This window comes from Dendrobates tinctorius, unplaced genomic scaffold, assembly GCF_039654945.1.
Source record: "Dendrobates tinctorius isolate UK_male_01 unplaced genomic scaffold, ASM3965494v1 ptg000029l, whole genome shotgun sequence".
NCBI classification, from domain to species: domain Eukaryota; kingdom Metazoa; phylum Chordata; class Amphibia; order Anura; family Dendrobatidae; genus Dendrobates; species Dendrobates tinctorius.
In genome coordinates, this window is record NW_027361697.1 from 55,312,523 (window position 1) to 55,330,394 (window position 17,872).

Sequence of the window (17,872 nt, forward strand, 5' to 3'; positions counted from 1 at the left end):
CTGGGTGCATCTGTAACCCACTACTAGTAACCATCGGCAAGACTGGTAGTGAGTGTTAAACTAGCAATGATACTCTTTTCCCACTATAAGTAGACATAAGGTAACGAGATCTACAAGGTTAATAGCCACAGTTAAATACTAAACAGTGTAATAACGCTTAAGCTGGAGATACACTAGCGATTTAAAGATTGGTCCGATTTTGATGCAGGAAAGTAGGACAAGTGCAATGCACGTGTCATACGTTTATTCTGCAAGTATAATCTGATTTTTCACACCTAGCATCCGATTTACATCAGAATGCAGTGCGATTGCTATGCGATTTTAACATGAGCATTTACATTCATAAATTCTCTGTCATTTACACTTCGTTTTTAATAGAAATATTATTCAATCACACACATCATCACTGGCATGTTCCCATGGTCCTGAGGTCACAGCAGTTCAGGCCGGCTATGAGAACAGCTTCAGTGAATATCGGTGATGTCACTGATGCTGCGCTCCCTCACAGCCTGACCTGCGCTAAACTCTTGAGCGTGGGAAAATCAACTGGCATTTTCCCACGCTCAAGAGGTCATGGCAGTTCAGGCTGTGAGGGAGCGCAGACTCCGTGGGGTCACCGCTAGTCACTGAGGCTGCGCTGGCAGAATTTCATTCTTTCATCAGTAGTTTTACAGCAGGTACGGTGGCATCTTAACACCTTCCTGGTTGCAAACTGTATGTTCACCAAATATGGATTACTGCGTGGGACAGAACGACGGACAGGTATGGTATATTGTTGGTTTATTATTTTATGTTTATTACAGAATGAGAGCTTCAGGGAATTAGCAGAGGTTGTAAGCATGGTTTAATTAAGAGCAGTAAAGGAGTCTGTGTGCTTATTTCCATTAAAGGATTTTTTTAATGGGTGTCTGTGTTTTATTTACTACTAGCTGAAGAGCCCGGCGCTGCCCGGGCATAGTAACTAACTGTGGTTAGTTATAACAAATTATAATGATTATATCTATATATATATCTATATATATATAAAGCTGAGTGTGTAGCCCCGCCCACTCCGCATAGCCATATTCACTATAATATCCCACATCATCCCGTCAGCCAGAGCTACCGGACTACTACCCCTAATATCCCACATCATCCCGTCAAAGCCAGTAAAAGTAGAATAGTGAAATTGCACAGAAACATGGTTCACTAAGATCCAAGGTTTTCTAATGATCAGGCTGATATTCTCACTTATCTGCCACCATAAATATCACAGTCATGCTTTTCACCAATGGACAGGCACAGACCTTATACATTAGTAGAGAAAACTTCACACACATTTTCATGCACCATCAACTTGTAATTTGTCCGGCTGAGTTGCTCATGGATGTACAGCATCTGTGTGCAGTATAGTATCATATTTAATGGGTTGTTATGGGGAAAACATTATGTGTTATATGGGAATATTCAAGTGAATTATGGGGAAAGTAGCACTTTAAAAAAAACTCACAGCATCAGAGCACAGCAACACATCAATAACACATAAAAGTGTCTGTGAGAAAATATTAAATCCACATGACATTTAATATGTGCACTTTCCTACATTCATGTGTGTCACTTAATGATACCACACGGGAGGGGGGATTCATTTCTGTCATGTACTCACTGCTCCTTTCTGGGGGACAGACGATGGCTGGAGCTTATGTTCCTGGGGATGCTAGATTTCTCCCACCATGTCAGTGTCTGCTGAGGTGTTGGCAAGTGGGAAAACTTGCACATAGCAATCAATCACAGCTCAGCTACTTTTAACCAGCTCTGGTGAAATGAGAGATGCTTAGTGATTGGTTGCAAGGAAAACTGTTGGTCATAGCAACCAATCACAGCTTAGCTTCTTTTGAACAGCTCTGGTGAAATGAAAGATGCTTCGTGATTGGTTGGTGATACACACACACACATTGATTTTTATAGAGATTTAACTATGGGGTTAGTAATGGGGGCATCTAATTGATGTATCTTCATTACTAACCTCGGGGTTTCATGTCACAAAGGTGACATCAACACCAAAACCATTACCCCATATACCACCGCTACAGGGCAGTGGGAAGAGCAAGGCTGTGTGCCAGAACTGGCGCATCTTACAGATGCGCCTTTTCTGGGGAGGCTGAGAGCTGATGTTTGTAGCCGGGGTGGGCACTATCCATGGCCGCTTCCTAGGCTATAAATATCAGCTCTCAGCTGTCTGCATAGCTATTGCTGGCTATAAATTATAGGGGGACCCCACGCCATTTTTTCCCCATAAATAATCTTTTATTAATTACATACATGTCTCCTAATTTGCACACACACACACTACTAAGTGTATTAGTCACTGACATTTATATATCTCCATATTCTGCATGTATTTAGTGTATGTAAACCATGTCTTCTATCCTGTCAGCTCCTGCATTGTTTTTTCAGAAGCTGACAAATGCATTACCGGCTAGTCTTTTACCTAGCTATATATATTCAAACAATGTAAAAAACATATAGCCAGCTCACCATAAAGGAGTTCCTCTTTATGCAATAGTCGGTGTTCACCTTGTATTCTGCACGGATCCAGGCAGGGAGTATGCCCCAACAAATAGGAATAAGAGAGAATTGGGATCCAGCAAAAAGATGAAAGTTCACCAGAATTATAAAATCTTCTTCTTTATTTATCCATTAAATCATGTAAAAAACGTATGAGGAACTCCAAACAATTGGTAACATTCCAGCAAGGGACTGGAATGTTACCAATTGTTTGGAGTTCCTCATACGTTTTTTTATATGATATAATGGATAAATAAAGAAGAAGATTTTATAATTCTGGTGAACTTTCATCTTTTTGCTGGATCCCAATTCTCTCTTATTCCTATATATATATATATATATATATATATATATATATATACATACACACATACATACATGTTTTCTATCGTTTCTGTTCTAACCTGTCAATGTGATTATACAGCAGCCCCATATGAATTGCTGGCTTTTCAAAGGACACCGGTGCATACAAATCGGACAGCATTCGTATGGTGCGAGTGCTGTGCGAATTTTTTCTTGCACCCATAGACTTCTATTGCGGGATGCGACCCAATTTGCGATTACAATCGATTTTTTTCGATCCGATCTGGAAAAAAAAAAAAACAGATGAACACACAATCATTAATAATCATTATCAATTAACATTGGTCCGAATTCAATCCGATATTTTATCGGATTGAATTTGTCCGATTTCATCGCCAGTGGGCATGAGCCCTTAGAAATACAAGTGTATAAGGAATGCTAATTATGACTCTTCCTATATGTAAACTGAAGTGTAAACTTCATAAATTGAGGTAGCGCTGATGTGTTTAAACAATAATGGGTATTTACTTAATGGCTATTGAGAGATAGTAACCAAACAATAGCAGGATAAGCGTGCCCTTGCCCTGACAAGCGTTTTGCCACTTGCTTCTTCCGGGAGTGTTTGGATTCCATGTTTTTAATCAATTCTGAATAAAGTCTGAAATTTTTATACATCAGTGCAGAGCTTTCCTTCTTCTAAGCAATATTGGCTGAGCTTCACTAGCAGGACTGACACCCCCACACAGACTGCAACCAAGTCTATTGGACTGCACCGTGTGGCGAGCTCTCATTCTTTTCTTAGTCCATAATCTGGTTGACACAAATGTATTTAATAGAAATATTATTCAAAACGCGATTCAAAACGCGTTACAATTTTTTTCCTATGTCAGATGCCCTCTATTTTTCAGGGATCACATTGAATCTAGTTCTTTTAAACATGATGAATTAAAAGAAGTTAGAAGTTTTTTTGTTGTTTTTTAACTTTTTTCATGGGCGAGTGCAGGATTTTTCATTAAGCATTTTAGATTATGCATAGCAGGGTGTCTATCTATTGGTGGGGTGAAACACCCACTGTAGCCACAAAGGATGACCAGCATAAAGACCAACCCTGCACCAGTGGTAAATGAACCAGACATTAAACTTCACATTCAGCTTCCCACGATAGGGTTGCATCAAATGTAACCAACACCTGTGCTCCAACCACCAAAGAAAGCCTGCTATGCTAGCCACAATACAAGAACTCACTGGTGGCAGCATCAAAGACGAACAGAATATTGGGGGTAAGGTAACATTGACTACATACTTATTCTGTTCCTATAGAAGTGGAAGCCATATTTTAACATAATATATGTTTGTTTTTTCACTTGCCAGTTCGGCGTAGTGCTAAGAAAAACCTTCAATTCTATCACGCTAAGAGAATTTCATTCCAGCAGCATAGCCTGTTTTAAAACTGTTTCATCCATGATGGTGATTTTTTTTTTAACATAATTCATATATTAATCTTACTTACAAACAAACAGGAAGTACAAGTGTAGAAAAAATAAAAACTTAATAAAAATATTTTATTAATAAATTCAGATCATGCATTTTTTCCTAACAAAAATTGACGCATTTTGCTGATTTTATTTTTTATTGTACAGAAGAACATGTAGGTCAGACACATACAAACATTTACATGCTCAAAAAAAAGAGGCAAAATATTTTACCAACTGCCACATTGTAATAAGTGCACAATTATAATAAATTTTCTCTTTAAACTTTTCTTAATTATCTTTTTCTGTCTCATGCTCCTGTGTGACCACTAATACGCTGCGACACGTGACAATTATTAAAGCACAACAAAAAGAGTGAACAGCATCTCTTAACAGAATAAAGCAAGTGTGAACAGGTGTTAAAAAAAAATGACAAGTGCCCATAGGGTGACACTGTGTGGTATAATGGGGGGTGGGTGGTGATATGTTGGTCACCTGATGGAGTTGTGAATGCGCTATCTCCAATCAAAGTTTGTGTTAAAATCAGATACAGTCCAGCAGCAGGTAGGAGGATTCCCTATCTTCACACTTGTAGATCTGGATTAGCGGATAGGCATTTGAAGATGGCCGCGCTGCTGTAAGGGATGAGCGGGAGTCTGATTTGTAAAAGTGGAGTGGTTGGTTAGAGCCAGAAACGCATAATAAAATTACTTGAATCTACGTGGAGTGTGGAATCTCTCATCCCTTAGAGCAGTGCGGTCATTTCAAATGCCTATCCTCCAATCCATATCCACATGACTGCACAATATACTAACAAAGGCATAAAGCAGTACTTGGTCATTGAGCATACTCACTGTGTCATGGTCACCAGAGAGTGAGGGACAGAAGAAGGTATTTAAAGCAAACCGGTCACTCCATTCATGCTGCCAAAACGATGGGTAGTATGACTTACAGCTTGGTTGCACAATTGCATCCAGGTATGTTTTTCTATACAATGCTCCGGTGTTTCAGAGAAAACAATTTGAAGAAGTGGCCAAGGGCTATAGTGAGAGGCCTAACTATCTCATGCCACCTCCTGCTATTTGCTCGCTGCACCACTCTACTGGATTTACAGTTCTCTCCCATTTGTGGACATAGGGAGAGGCTGGTCAGTCACCTGGAGTGGTACAGGAGAAGATTGCTGGAGACCATAGGCAGATATGTGACAAGTCCAGCATTGCCCCCAGCCGGCTTCTCCTGTACGGCTCCAGACAATTGACAGGTCTCTCCCCATATACATATATGGGAGAGAACTGTTAATCAACTGGAGAGATGCGTAGAGAAACTGGCTGGAGTTGGTGTCTAACCAGCCTAGTCTCTGTCTAATGGTCTCCTGGCTGGCTTCTTTTCAAACTATGTTTTCTCTAAAACATCAAAACATTTCAGAGAAAAACTTACCTGACTACAGTTGGCAGTCATGCTTTGATTCATGCTGCCTACAATTTGGGAAGTATGAATCAAGTGACAGGTTCCCGATAAGGATAATAAGACACATTTTTTTTTTTATTGCAAGCTAAATCTTTGGCAATCCTACTGTGAAATGAAGGCACGGATGTTCTGAAGATTTCAGATACATAAATCTGTAATTATTATTTAGGTCACATCACAAAGTGCCAACTAAAAAATAAATCTAAAATAAAGAATCGTTATAGTGGACAGAGGGTTCAGTTTGGTTTCTTATGTAATCTAGCATTTATATTTTTCAACCCATACTAATAAAATATAATATTGTAATTCTGTGTTTTATTTTTTTTCCATATCTTGCTCAGTTCTGTTACGGCAGATATTTTTACTGTAATGACAACAGAAAGTGAAGCCATCTCAGTTGTCATTTTTTTTTTTTTTTAATTCTCTTCTCTACCAGTGGAGGAGACCTGATATTTTGTTAATGTTAGTACATTCTGACAAAATGACAGTTCTTGGAAATCAAAGAACAGCACCCAAGATTGCTGCATTTTCTGCCTTACAGGTTATCCTTGTAACTTCCTTATTTCCTAAACACATTGTCAATACTAAATTTTAGGACCTTCTACAGATCTAGTTACAGTAATCCCACTCTAAACAAGTGAGCAACAATACTACAGGGGATAATGTATCATTGACTAAGGAAGAAGCAGACAACTGTAATACGGCTGCGGAATGCCCCAAGGGAAAGGTCTGATTAGCAAACATAATGTAGCTTACATATTAACCTTAGAATGAATATTCCATAAAATACACTGATTATGTGCATTAGTTGAACCAAACAAGTCTTGACGGCAGCAAGTATAAAGAAGCACATGAAGAATTCCTTTCCATGTGACGATTGTGTGCTATACCGGCTACCTTATTAAGTAGGAACAATCACTGATCAGCCCATGACTGCTTTTTCTTATGGTGTTGGTCCATGGATTATGGACGGAAGACCAACATACTGGCCACTAATGTTATATTATAACATGATTTACTGTGCTCCTGTAATATAAGTCTTCTGAAATAAGGCACAAGAACAGACCAAAGTATAATAAGTCTTGTAATTTAACGTAAACCTAAGAAGTAAAATTTTTCCTTGCGGAGAAAAGCAAATCTCTATAAAGGAGACTTTTAGGCTGTGCAATGGTCTTCTTGGAAATTAAAGAAGGAAACATCCTCTTCAGAGGAAGACGAGGATAGGATTTCCTGTGTCAGCTATTCGATGTAGCTATACTAAAAGTCAATATTGTATTGACCCTTTAAAAAACCTTGCCACATGACCCAAGATAAAAAGCCAAACCAGAAGCTCCACTTGTTTCTGGGTGTTCCCCTCTTCAGAGCAAAAGTAGAAGAGCTAATCTGGCTGGGTGAGGATCTTCGACAGGGGATTGAACGGGTAAGGTTCCTCCTTGTGAAGATCACCTGGACTTACAGACCATACAATGCTTCTCTGGGAATGTAAATATGCAAATTGCCACTTCAGAGAGTAAACGTTAACACGCTTCAATGTCCCAGCGATCCCACCAACGATCCGACGCAGATGGGATCGCTGGGACATAGTTAGCTGATCGCTGGTGAGCTGTCACATAGACAGACCCACCAGCGATCGGGACCAGCGAGCAAGCTGATTTACAAGGTAAACAGCGGGTAACTAAGAGCCGCGCGGCTCTTAAATACCCGCTGTTTACATTGGAAACCAGCTCCCAGTGTCACTGATTGATGATCTCCCGCTGCCACACGCAGCGATGTGTGCTGGCCAGTGGGAGACAACGATTAAAAAATGGCCCAGGACGTTCGAGCGCGATCAGCGATACCCAGCAGGGGGGGCCGGTCACTGATACATGTCACACACAGCAATATCGCTGGCGAGATCACTGTGGCGTCACAAAATCAGCGATCTCATTGCCGATCTCGCTGTGTGTGACGGGGCCTTAAGAAGACAGGAAACTCTAATCTCATAAGCAGATATAAGATTAGTCTAGCGCTGCATTGCTCCATTCTCACTGCTTCTTATCAAACTATGGTTTCTCTGAAACCCCAGAGTGTTTTAGATAAAAATATACCTGTCTGCAATCATACGGAGAGGGCTAATTACATACAGAAATTTCCAGAGGCACATTGCATGGCTTATAAAACTCCTTAGACGGAGATGGCGCTCTCCAAAAGGAGAAACTTTGCACCTAAGGCCACCCTGTTAAAGGCACCTCTCACCCAGCTAAATCAGCTCTCTCCTGCTTTGTACTAATGAGGAGAAAACACCCCAATACATGTGTAAGCAAATGGAGTTTCTGATTTGGCTTCTTACCTGAAGTTACCAAATGTGGCAAGGAACTTTAAAGGGTCGATATTGACTATTAAGATTGCTACTTCCAATCCTCTTCTTCTCTAAAGAGGATATTATATTATAAATATTGAAAACACAAAGCTATTAGCAGGATTTTATGGAAGCAAGAACAGAGAATAATGATTTATAGTTTTGAGAGAAAAGACAGCACAATTAAAGAATATAAATTGCTTCTTCTGGGAGTGTAAGGCGTCCAGCAGGTGGTCCTACTGACAGCTTTCTTTGGCAATCTTCCTGTGTGAGAGCAGATACATTCATGGAGTCTGACCAGCTCTGAGAAGTTATACTGAATATTTTCCTACAAAACTAAATATCACTTTGTTCAGTTTTTCTAGAAAATTATCAGTTCATTAAAATATTGCATCATGATTAATAGGACAGGTTCCCTTTAACATCAAGAAATAATTTTGACATTATATCCTGTTTTTGTATCTATTCCTAATAAGGTACACAATGTGAAATATGGCTGTTATTTATTCACAACCACATAATTTATGATAATACAAGGAATCTGTTACAAAGAGGGTTGTGCTGCCATTCATCTACATATGAAGCAGGCAGCCAGTATGTGGCATAGTTATATTTCCAGCTCCCGCTCAGTGAGTGGTAACTTTTCATTAGGATCCGTAACCTCACTGATATGGAATGTACAGATGTGATGTTACCACTAGTATTTTTTTTATTTTGTACATTTTGAAAAATATATTCTTTGGTAAGAACCAAGAGTTTTTGTTTTCAGCTAGAACATGATAGAATGCATATGTGTTTTACAACATAAAAATATCAAAGTTAAGAAAACAACTATATAAAACCCATTAAAGAAATACAAATATAAAAACAAAAACTATAGTTTCAAAATTTTGCATTTTTTTTTTTTGTAAATTTGGCTGACACAAAAATAGAAAATGACAGATCAAAATAATATAAGCTGCCATCCATGACATTGACTGGCAATGGCTCAATAGGTTCAGAGGTGCTCATCATGTAGAAATGTGGCAGCAGCTGAATTCATATTCGTATCTTCAACAAGGAAATCACACAGACACACTGGAGTCCCTGAGTGGAAATCTGGGCAATTTGATATTTCTAGATCCCAAGCTGCTCCTTCATCTTCTCATACACGACATAGCTGATACTGACTGCAGGAAGCACTTTCAAGAAGTTTGGAGCAATTCCTCTGTACAGACCTAGAAAACCTTCTTTAGCTACTATCTTGCGGAAGAGGCCTCCCATGCTTAGCTGAGGAGCACCCTCTATGGAAGCTGAAAAAGAACAAAAAAAAAAAAAGTTAAGAACCACTGCCAATCATTTTTATCATTAGCAGTAGATTGCTGTAATAGTAGCATGACTTTAATAGGGCTGGGCAATTTTTCTAAAATAAAATCTTGATTTTTTTTTTCTTTCAAAGTTAAGGATGAGTTTTGATTTGATTTTTTTTCCGTTTATGGTTGGAGTTTAGAGGAAGAGTGTATCCAAACGCAGTCCAACAAATTCACAATAATCTATTCGAAAAAGTGGCACAACTTCTAGCACCGTCGCCTGTAGGCAGCACAGACGGTGGAGTACTTTTTTTGATCATGCTGATGTCATACCACTTTTTTGGGGTGGGGTGGATGGTGTTGGTCACACCGGGAAGAAGGGATGGAGGTGACAGACAAGCAATCAGAAACAATCTCTATTGCAGTCAGTTTAAGGAAAGCATGGAACACTGGCGAGAAGCCACATGGTCCAAATACAGAAGGTGGCACACGTGAGAAGGGGTAAACCGTACCCCAGGGAACAACACACAAGCTGGATGCAGGAGAGGAAAAGGTTGACGCTCTTGAAAGAAAAAAAAATATATATATAACAGTTCAAATCACCCTCCTTTTTGACCCATTGAAAATAAAACAAAACAAAAAGAAACACACATACAGTCATGGCCAAAAGTATTGACACCCCTGCAATTCTGTCAGATAATATTCAGTTTCTTCCTGAAAATGATTGCAAACACAAATTCTTTGGTATTATTATCTTCATTTAATTTGTCTTAAATGAAAAAACGCAAAAGAGAATGAAGCAAAAAGCAAAACATTGATCATTTCACACAAAACTCCAAAAATGGGCCGGACAAAAGTATTGGCACCCTCAGCCTAATACTTGGTTGCACAACCTTTAGCCAAAATAACTGCGCCCAACCGCTTCCGGTAACCATCAATGAGTTTCTTACAATGCTCTGCTGGAATTTTAGACCATTCTTCATTGGCAAACTACTCCAGGTCCCTGATATTTGAAGGGTGCCTTCTCCAAACTGCCATTTTTAGATCTCTCCACAGGTGTTCTATGGGATTCAGGTCTGGACTCATTGTTGGCCACCTTAGAAGTCTCCAGTGCTTTCTCTCAAACCATTTTCTAGTGCTTTTTGAAGTGTGTTTTGGGTTATTGTCCTGCTGGAAGACCCATGACCTCTGAGGTAGACCCAGCTTTCTCACACTGGGCCCTAAATTATGCTGCAAAATTTGTTGGTAGTCTTCTGACTTCATAATGCCATGCACACGGTCAAGCAGTCCAGTGCCAGAGGCAGCAAAGCAACCCCAAAACATCAGGGAACCTCCGCCATGTTTGACTGTAGGGACCATGTACTTTTCTTTAAATGCCTCTTTTTTCTCCTGTAAACTCTATGTTGATGCTTTTGCCCTAAAAGCTCTACTTTTGTCTCATCTGACCAAAGAACATTCTTCCAAAATGTTTTAGGCTTTTTCAGGTAAGTTTTGGCAAACTCCAGCCTGGCTTTTTTATGTCTCGGGGTAAGAAGTGGAGTCTTCTTGGGTCTCCTACCATACAGTCCCTTTTCATTCAGATGCCGACGGATAGTACTGGTTGACACCGTTGTACCCTCGGACTGCAGGGCAGCTTGAACTTGTTTGGATGTTAGTGGAGGTTCTTTATCCAACATCCGCACAATCTTGCGTTGAAATCTCTTGTCAATTTTTCTTTTCCGGCCACATCTAGGGAGGATAGCCACAGTGCCATGGGCTTTAAACTTCTTGATGACACTGCGCACGGTAGACACAGGAACATTCAGGTCTTTGGAGATGGACTTGTAGCCTTGAGATTGCTCATGCTTCCTCACAATTTGGTTTCTCAAGTCCTCAGACAGTTCTTTGGTCTTCTTTCTTTTCTCCATGCTCAATGTGGTACACACAAGGACACAAGACAGAGGTTGAGTCAACTTTAATCCATGTCAACTGGCTGCAAGTGTGATTTAGTTATTGCCAACACCTGTTAGGTGCCACAGGTAAGTTATAGGTGCTGTTAATTACACAAATTAGAGAAGCATCACATGATTTTTCGAACAGTGCCAATACTTTTGTCCACCCTCTTTGTTATGTTTGGTGTGGAATTATATCCAATTTGGCTTTAGGACAATTCTTTTTGTGTTTTTTCATTTAAGACAAATTAAATGAAGATAATAATACCAAAGAATTTGTGTTTGCAATTATTTTCAGAAAGAAACTGAGTATTATCTGACAGAATTGCAGGGGTGTCAATACTTTTGGCCATGACTGTATTTGGATATCGCTGAGTTTAGAAATGCCTGATCAAAGTATAAAATAAATAAATCCAATGGGTAAATGGCGTAACAGAAAAAAAAATTCAAAATACCAGAATTACAACATTTTTGCGGCTGCCGTAATACTGCAATAAGAGACGATCAAAAGATTGTATTAACCCAATGTTGTATCAGTAAAAATATCAGCTCATTGTGCAAAAAATAAGCCATCACACCACCACCTATCCAAAAGATTGAAAATGCTATGGGTCTCGGAAAATGGCGGCACAAGAAAAATTATTATTTTACATACAAATTTCCACATTTTTTTCACTACTTTAAAAAAACGACATATTTGGTATGCACGTCATCACACTGCCCTGAAGAAACGTATTGTAAGGTCAATTTTACCATATAGTAAACAAGACAAATAAAAAAAAAAAAATTGTGGCATTTCACTGCATTTTGAATTTCTTTCCCGTTTTCCAGTAGACTGTGTGGTAAAATGAATAAAGTCATTTGCAAGATGTGGCTGACAGAATATCAAAAAAAGTTATGGCCAGAGGGTGAAGGGGTTAACATAGCATTTTTGTTGTTTTTTTTTTTTAAAACTTCTCTTTTATGACTTCTATTGTAATTTCTTTATACTTTTCACGCGTCACACTAAATAATTTCAAATGGATGTGTTGCTTGCGTACAAAAAGAAAAGTTCCTTTTTTTTCTCTTTTGGTGGGGGGGTGGTTTAGAAATGGTATTCATTAGGTTTATTATTTGTATCTCTATGTACTGTGAGGTGCCAAGGGGAGAGGTACTAGAAAACAGGTATATTTCTCCCCGTTTCATTTCATATGTCTCCCTGTACTGATGATGAAGCCAGTTTATTTCACTGTAATCCAGTCCTGGTTTCCTTAGTGATCAGCATAGAAAGGACTGGTAGTTCCCCCTCCACTTATTCAATCCAGGTTTTGGTTTCCTGACTGGTCCAGCTGATATAATCAGGAGGAGCTGGGATCTCTCAGTCTATCTTGTCTGCTGAGCTGGGAGCTGACACAGTAAGATTACATGGACTTCTTTGCTGTTATATAGGTTTATTTTGTAGTTAGCCTGCTATTGTTAGTTAGTGGCCAGACGGCCTTAGATGTTTTTTTTCATGTTTGGCATGTGTAACATTGAATAACAAGTGTGCACAATAAATATGCCGTGTCCATATTCATGTGGAAATTGCTAGTCTGCTGAAGTGACTTCATAGCAACACGCTTGTGCCAAAGCAAAGATCCCAGCTGAGCTATCTATTCCCCACAAATGGTGTTTCGAATGCGGGCACTTGTGGCTGCTGGACTGTGACGGCAGAGAAAACGCTGTGTATGTCCTGGCTGAAAGCTTCTGCGCTTTTGAAGAGCCAAGAGTCCAGTAATATGGAGGAACTAGTGAAGCAGTTATTGCAAGCAAATGTGCAACAGCAGCAGACTAATGCTTGCTTCCAGAAGGCTCTGGAGCAGCAACACCAGATGCAGCAAGAGCAATTGGAGGCAATAAAACAGGCCTTGGTTCGGCAACCCCGAGATGAGGGAGACCGTGCACAAAGCGCTGCTAGTGCGCAGAAAGCCGTACAGAAGACTTTGCTTAAAATGACCGCAGACGATGATGTGGAAGCATACCTCACCATGTTTGAACGTATTGCAGAACGTGAGCACTTACCACTGGACAGATGGGCTGAGGTAGTTGCTCCATTTCTAAGCGGAGATCCACAAAAGGCCTATTACGATCTGAGTGGAGCGGATGCTATGGACTATATCAAACTCAAAGGCGAAATCCTGGCAACGCTGGGAGTAAACACGTATGTACGCGCACAGAGGGTGCATTTATGGAATTTTGTGGAGCATCAGCCAGCCCGCTCACAAATGCATGATCTCATTCATCTAGTAAAAAAATGGCTGCAACCAGAGGCTTTGACGTCCGCACAGATGGTGGAGTGTGTTGTTCTAGACAAGTACCTGCGGTCCTTACCCGCTAAGATCCAGAGGTGGGTTGGACAGGGTGACCCAACTACCGCTGACCAGTTGGTGAATATGGTCGAACGCTACAATGCTTCTGAAAGCCTACTCCAAGGGACGTTAGCAGCCCACTGGCTCCCCAAGAAATCGCTGGAGAGTCCTGCGAAACCTACTTCATCTTCAAAAGAAGAGAACGTCACAATGAAGGGTAGCAGACCTACAAAGGACTATGGAGGTGGTACGGGCTCCCATCAAGCCAGCAGACCTCGCCTGGGATCTCCATCGAGGAGACAAGGGCCTATACAATGTTGGCGATGTCGCGGGCTTGGCCATGTAGCAGCTAACTGCCCAATGACTACAGAGCCAATGGACTGTAACGCTATGAGGCGTCTTTTGTTATATGTGCAGTCAGTCTGTGTGGCGGAGACCCTCACGGGAAATGAACAACACGTGTGCCACGTCGAGGTTGACGGTTATAGGGTGAATGCCGTCTTGGATTCCGGCAGTCAAGTAACTTTGGTACATGCCAGTTTGGTGGACTCTAGCGCCCTAACGAACTTAACCGTGGGCATTAGATGCATCCATGGGGATACTAAGAACTACCCCACTGCCTGGGTTACTCTTGCCACGCCAGTAGGGACCAAAAGACATCAGGCGGCAGTCATAAAGTCTATGGGACACAGTGTAATCCTGGGGAGACACTTTCCCTTATTTTGGGACTTGTGGAACTTCAAAAGTGGCATGAACCCTCTAGTTGAAGACGGTACTCCGGAGCTAGCCCCTGAACCATTGCAGCAAGACGACGGAGAACCCATCTCAGAGGAAGTACTAGAATCTGCGGACTCTCCTCTGGCTGTGTATGCAGGCGAGGCAGACCAGCTAGAGGATGTTTTAGAAATGCCTGATCTTGAGGTGGCCCGTGGTAAGTTCGGGACCGCTCAGCACCAGGATCCTACTCTAGCAAGGACGTGGGAAAACATAAAGGTCTCCGAGGGAAGACCATTGTACCCAGGGGCTCAAAACGAGTTCCCACACGTGGCGGTGCAGCAGGATATGTTGTATCACATAGACAAGGTGCGAGGGGTGGTGGTCGAACAACTAGTGGTACCTAAGCCCTTTCGCCAGGTAGTTTTGGAGTTGGCACATAAACATCCCTTGGGAGGACACCTGGCGGTAGAAAAGACAAAACACCGTATTCTGCAACGTTTCTTTTGGCCGGGTCTAGTGGGAGACGTGACCCAGTACTGTCGGTCATGTCCTACGTGTCAATTGACCGCACCTATGTCACATTTTAGAAGCCCCTTAGTGCCCTTACCAATAATAGAGGTGCCCTTCAAGAGGATAGCAATGGATATAGTCGGTCCATTAGTTAAATCTGCCAGGGGTCATCAGTACATTTTGGTAGTATTGGATTATGCCACGCGTTATCCCGAAGCAGTGCCCTTGCGGAATGCCAATGCGAAATCAATTTCAAAAGAGCTGGTTAATATGTTTTCCCGCACCGCATTCCGAAAGAGATACTTACGGATCAAGGGACCCCCTTTATGTCTCGTATACTTAAGGATTTATGTAAACTACTAAAAATCTCCCATTTGCGTACCTCAGTATATCACCCTCAGACTGATGGTTTGGTGGAGCGCTTTAATAAAACCTTAAAGGGAATGTTGAAAAGGGTGGTGGATAAGGACGGGAGAGATTGGGATGCCCTACTACCATACCTCCTGTTCGCTATACGTGAGGTACCCCGATCCTCCACAGGCTTTTCACCTTTTGAGTTGGTTTATGGGCGGTGTCCTAGAGGCCTGTTAGATATTGCCAAGGAGACTTGGGAACAAGAGGTGACTCCTTATCGCAGTGTAATTGAACACATAACACTTATGCAGGACCGAATTGCAGCAGTTATGCCAATAGTTAAAGAGTGTTTAGAGCGCGCACAACATGCCCAAAGCACGGTATACAACCGAGCGGCAAAAACACGAGTCTTTCAACCCGGAGACAGGGTGTTGGTATTGGTGCCTACCGTAGAGAATAAATTTCTTGCGAAATGGCAGGGACCATACGAAGTGCTGGAACGAATAGGTGAAGTAAATTATAAAATACACCAACCAGACAAGAGAAAGCCCGAACAAATATACCACATAAACTTGCTTAAGGCCTGGCGGGACAGGGAGAGTCTGGTGGCAGGAGCTGCCCTTGAGGATGGGCCTTAAGGGGCACCACCTTCTAAGTTGAAGGACCCCCAGGTAGCTCCGCCAGAAGTGGGTATTGCAGACACGCTATCCGAAAGCCAAAAACGAGAGACAAGGGAGTTCATACAGAGGAACGCAGATATTTTCTCGGAACTTCCTGGCCGGACTCACCTAATTAAACATGACATTGTTACTGATCCACAGGCGCGGGTACGGCTAAAACCATATCGAATTCCGGAGGCTCGGAGACAAGCCATTGCCCGGGAAGTGAAGAAGATGTTAGAGCTCGGGGTCATTGAGGAGTCCCGGAGTGATTGGGCTAGCCCTATCGTACTGGTGCCCAAACCCGATGGGACTATCCTATTTTGTAACGATTTTCGGAAAGTAAATGAAGTATCGAAATTCGATGCCTACCCGATGCCAAGAGTCGATGAACTGATATAGAGACTGGGTTCGGCCAGGTACATATCCACTATTGACTTAACAAAAGGTTATTGGCAGATTCCCCTCACGGAATCAGCCAAAGAGAAAACTGCCTTTGTTACGCCCCAGGGATTATTCCAGTACCGAGATATATGTCATTTGGGTTGCATGGTGCCGCAGCCACATTCCAACATCTAATGGATATTGTCCTAAAACCCCATGGCCAGTATGCATCCGCGTACTTGGACGACATCATTATCTTTAGCGATGACTGGGACACGCATTTGTCAAAAGTACAAGTCGTCTTAGACTCCCTAAAAACAGCTGGGTTGACTGCCAATCCCAAGAAATGTACGTTGGGATTGGAAGAGGCTCGCTATCTGGGATATAGCATAGGGAGAGGCGTCGTGAAGCCTCAAGCCAATAAAGTGGACGCTATTCAAAATTGGCCACGACCGGTAACCAAAAAACAGGTTGGAGCTTTTTTAGGGATCGTTGGTTATTATAGGCGGTTCATCAAACATTTTGCGACCATCGCAGCTCCTCTCACAGATCTTACTAAGGGGTTGAAATCTGTCACAATAAAGTGGAACGCAGAAGCAGAGGAGGCCTTTCAGCGATTGAAAACAGTCCTCTGTGACCAACCAGTGTTGGTTGCACCAGACTTTAAACGGGAGTTTATTGTCCAAACGGACGCCTCTGGGGTGGGCCTCGGCGCGGTTTTGTCTCAAGAAGTAAATGGCGAGGAACACCCAGTGGCCTATCTAAGCAGAAAGCTTACGAGAGCAGAAAAGAACTACAGTGTAGTTGAGCGGGAAGCCTTGGCTGTGAAATGGGCCCTGTGCACCTTGCGCTATTATTTACTAGGTCGCCAGTTTAGACTAGTGACGGACCATTCGCCCCTAACGTGGATGTCCCGGGCAAAAGAAGGCAATGTGCGGGTGACACGCTGGTTCTTAGCATTACAAGGGTTTAAATTTTCCGTTGAGCACAGGGCGGGCACAGCGCACAGAAATGCAGATGTGTTGTCTAGAACGCACTGCTTGGTGACTCGTCGTGTCCGACCCCACGGGCTCGAACAGAGGAGGGGGGTGTGTGAGGTGCCAAGGGGAGAGGTACTAGAAAACAGGTATATTTCTCCCCGTTTCATTTCATATGTCTCCCTGTACTGATGATGAAGCCAGTTTATTTCACTGTAATCCAGTCCTGGTTTCCTTAGTGATCAGCATGAAAAGGACTGGTAGTTCCCCCTCCACTTATTCAATCCAGGTTTTGGTTTCCTGACTGGTCCAGCTGATATAATCAGGAGGAGCTGGGATCTCTCAGTCTATCTTGTCTGCTGAGCTGGGAGCTGACACAGTAAGATTACATGGACTTCTTTGCTGTTATATAGGTTTATTTTGTAGTTAGCCTGCTATTGTTAGTTAGTGGCCAGACGGCCTTAGATGTTTTTTTTCATGTTTGGCATGTGTAACATTGAATAACAAGTGTGCACAATAAATATGCCGTGTCCATATTCATGTGGAAATTGCTAGTCTGCTGAAGTGACTTCATAGCCACACGCTTGTGCCAAAGCA

At 41.9% G+C, this 17,872-nt stretch overlaps 1 protein-coding gene across 1 annotated transcript in view; it reads right to left on the reverse strand.

The window, feature by feature from the left end:
- Positions 1 to 4,393: 4,393 nt before the first annotated feature.
- The window catches only part of LOC141086003 (mitochondrial adenyl nucleotide antiporter SLC25A24), an 85,656-nt gene continuing 72,177 nt past the window's right edge, over positions 4,394 to 17,872 (reverse strand). Inside the window, exon 10 of the mRNA XM_073571716.1 lies at positions 4,394 to 9,419. Within this exon, the coding sequence (XP_073427817.1) occupies positions 9,244 to 9,419 (176 nt within the window). The 3' untranslated portion in view covers positions 4,394 to 9,243. The remainder of the gene's footprint in view (positions 9,420 to 17,872) is intronic.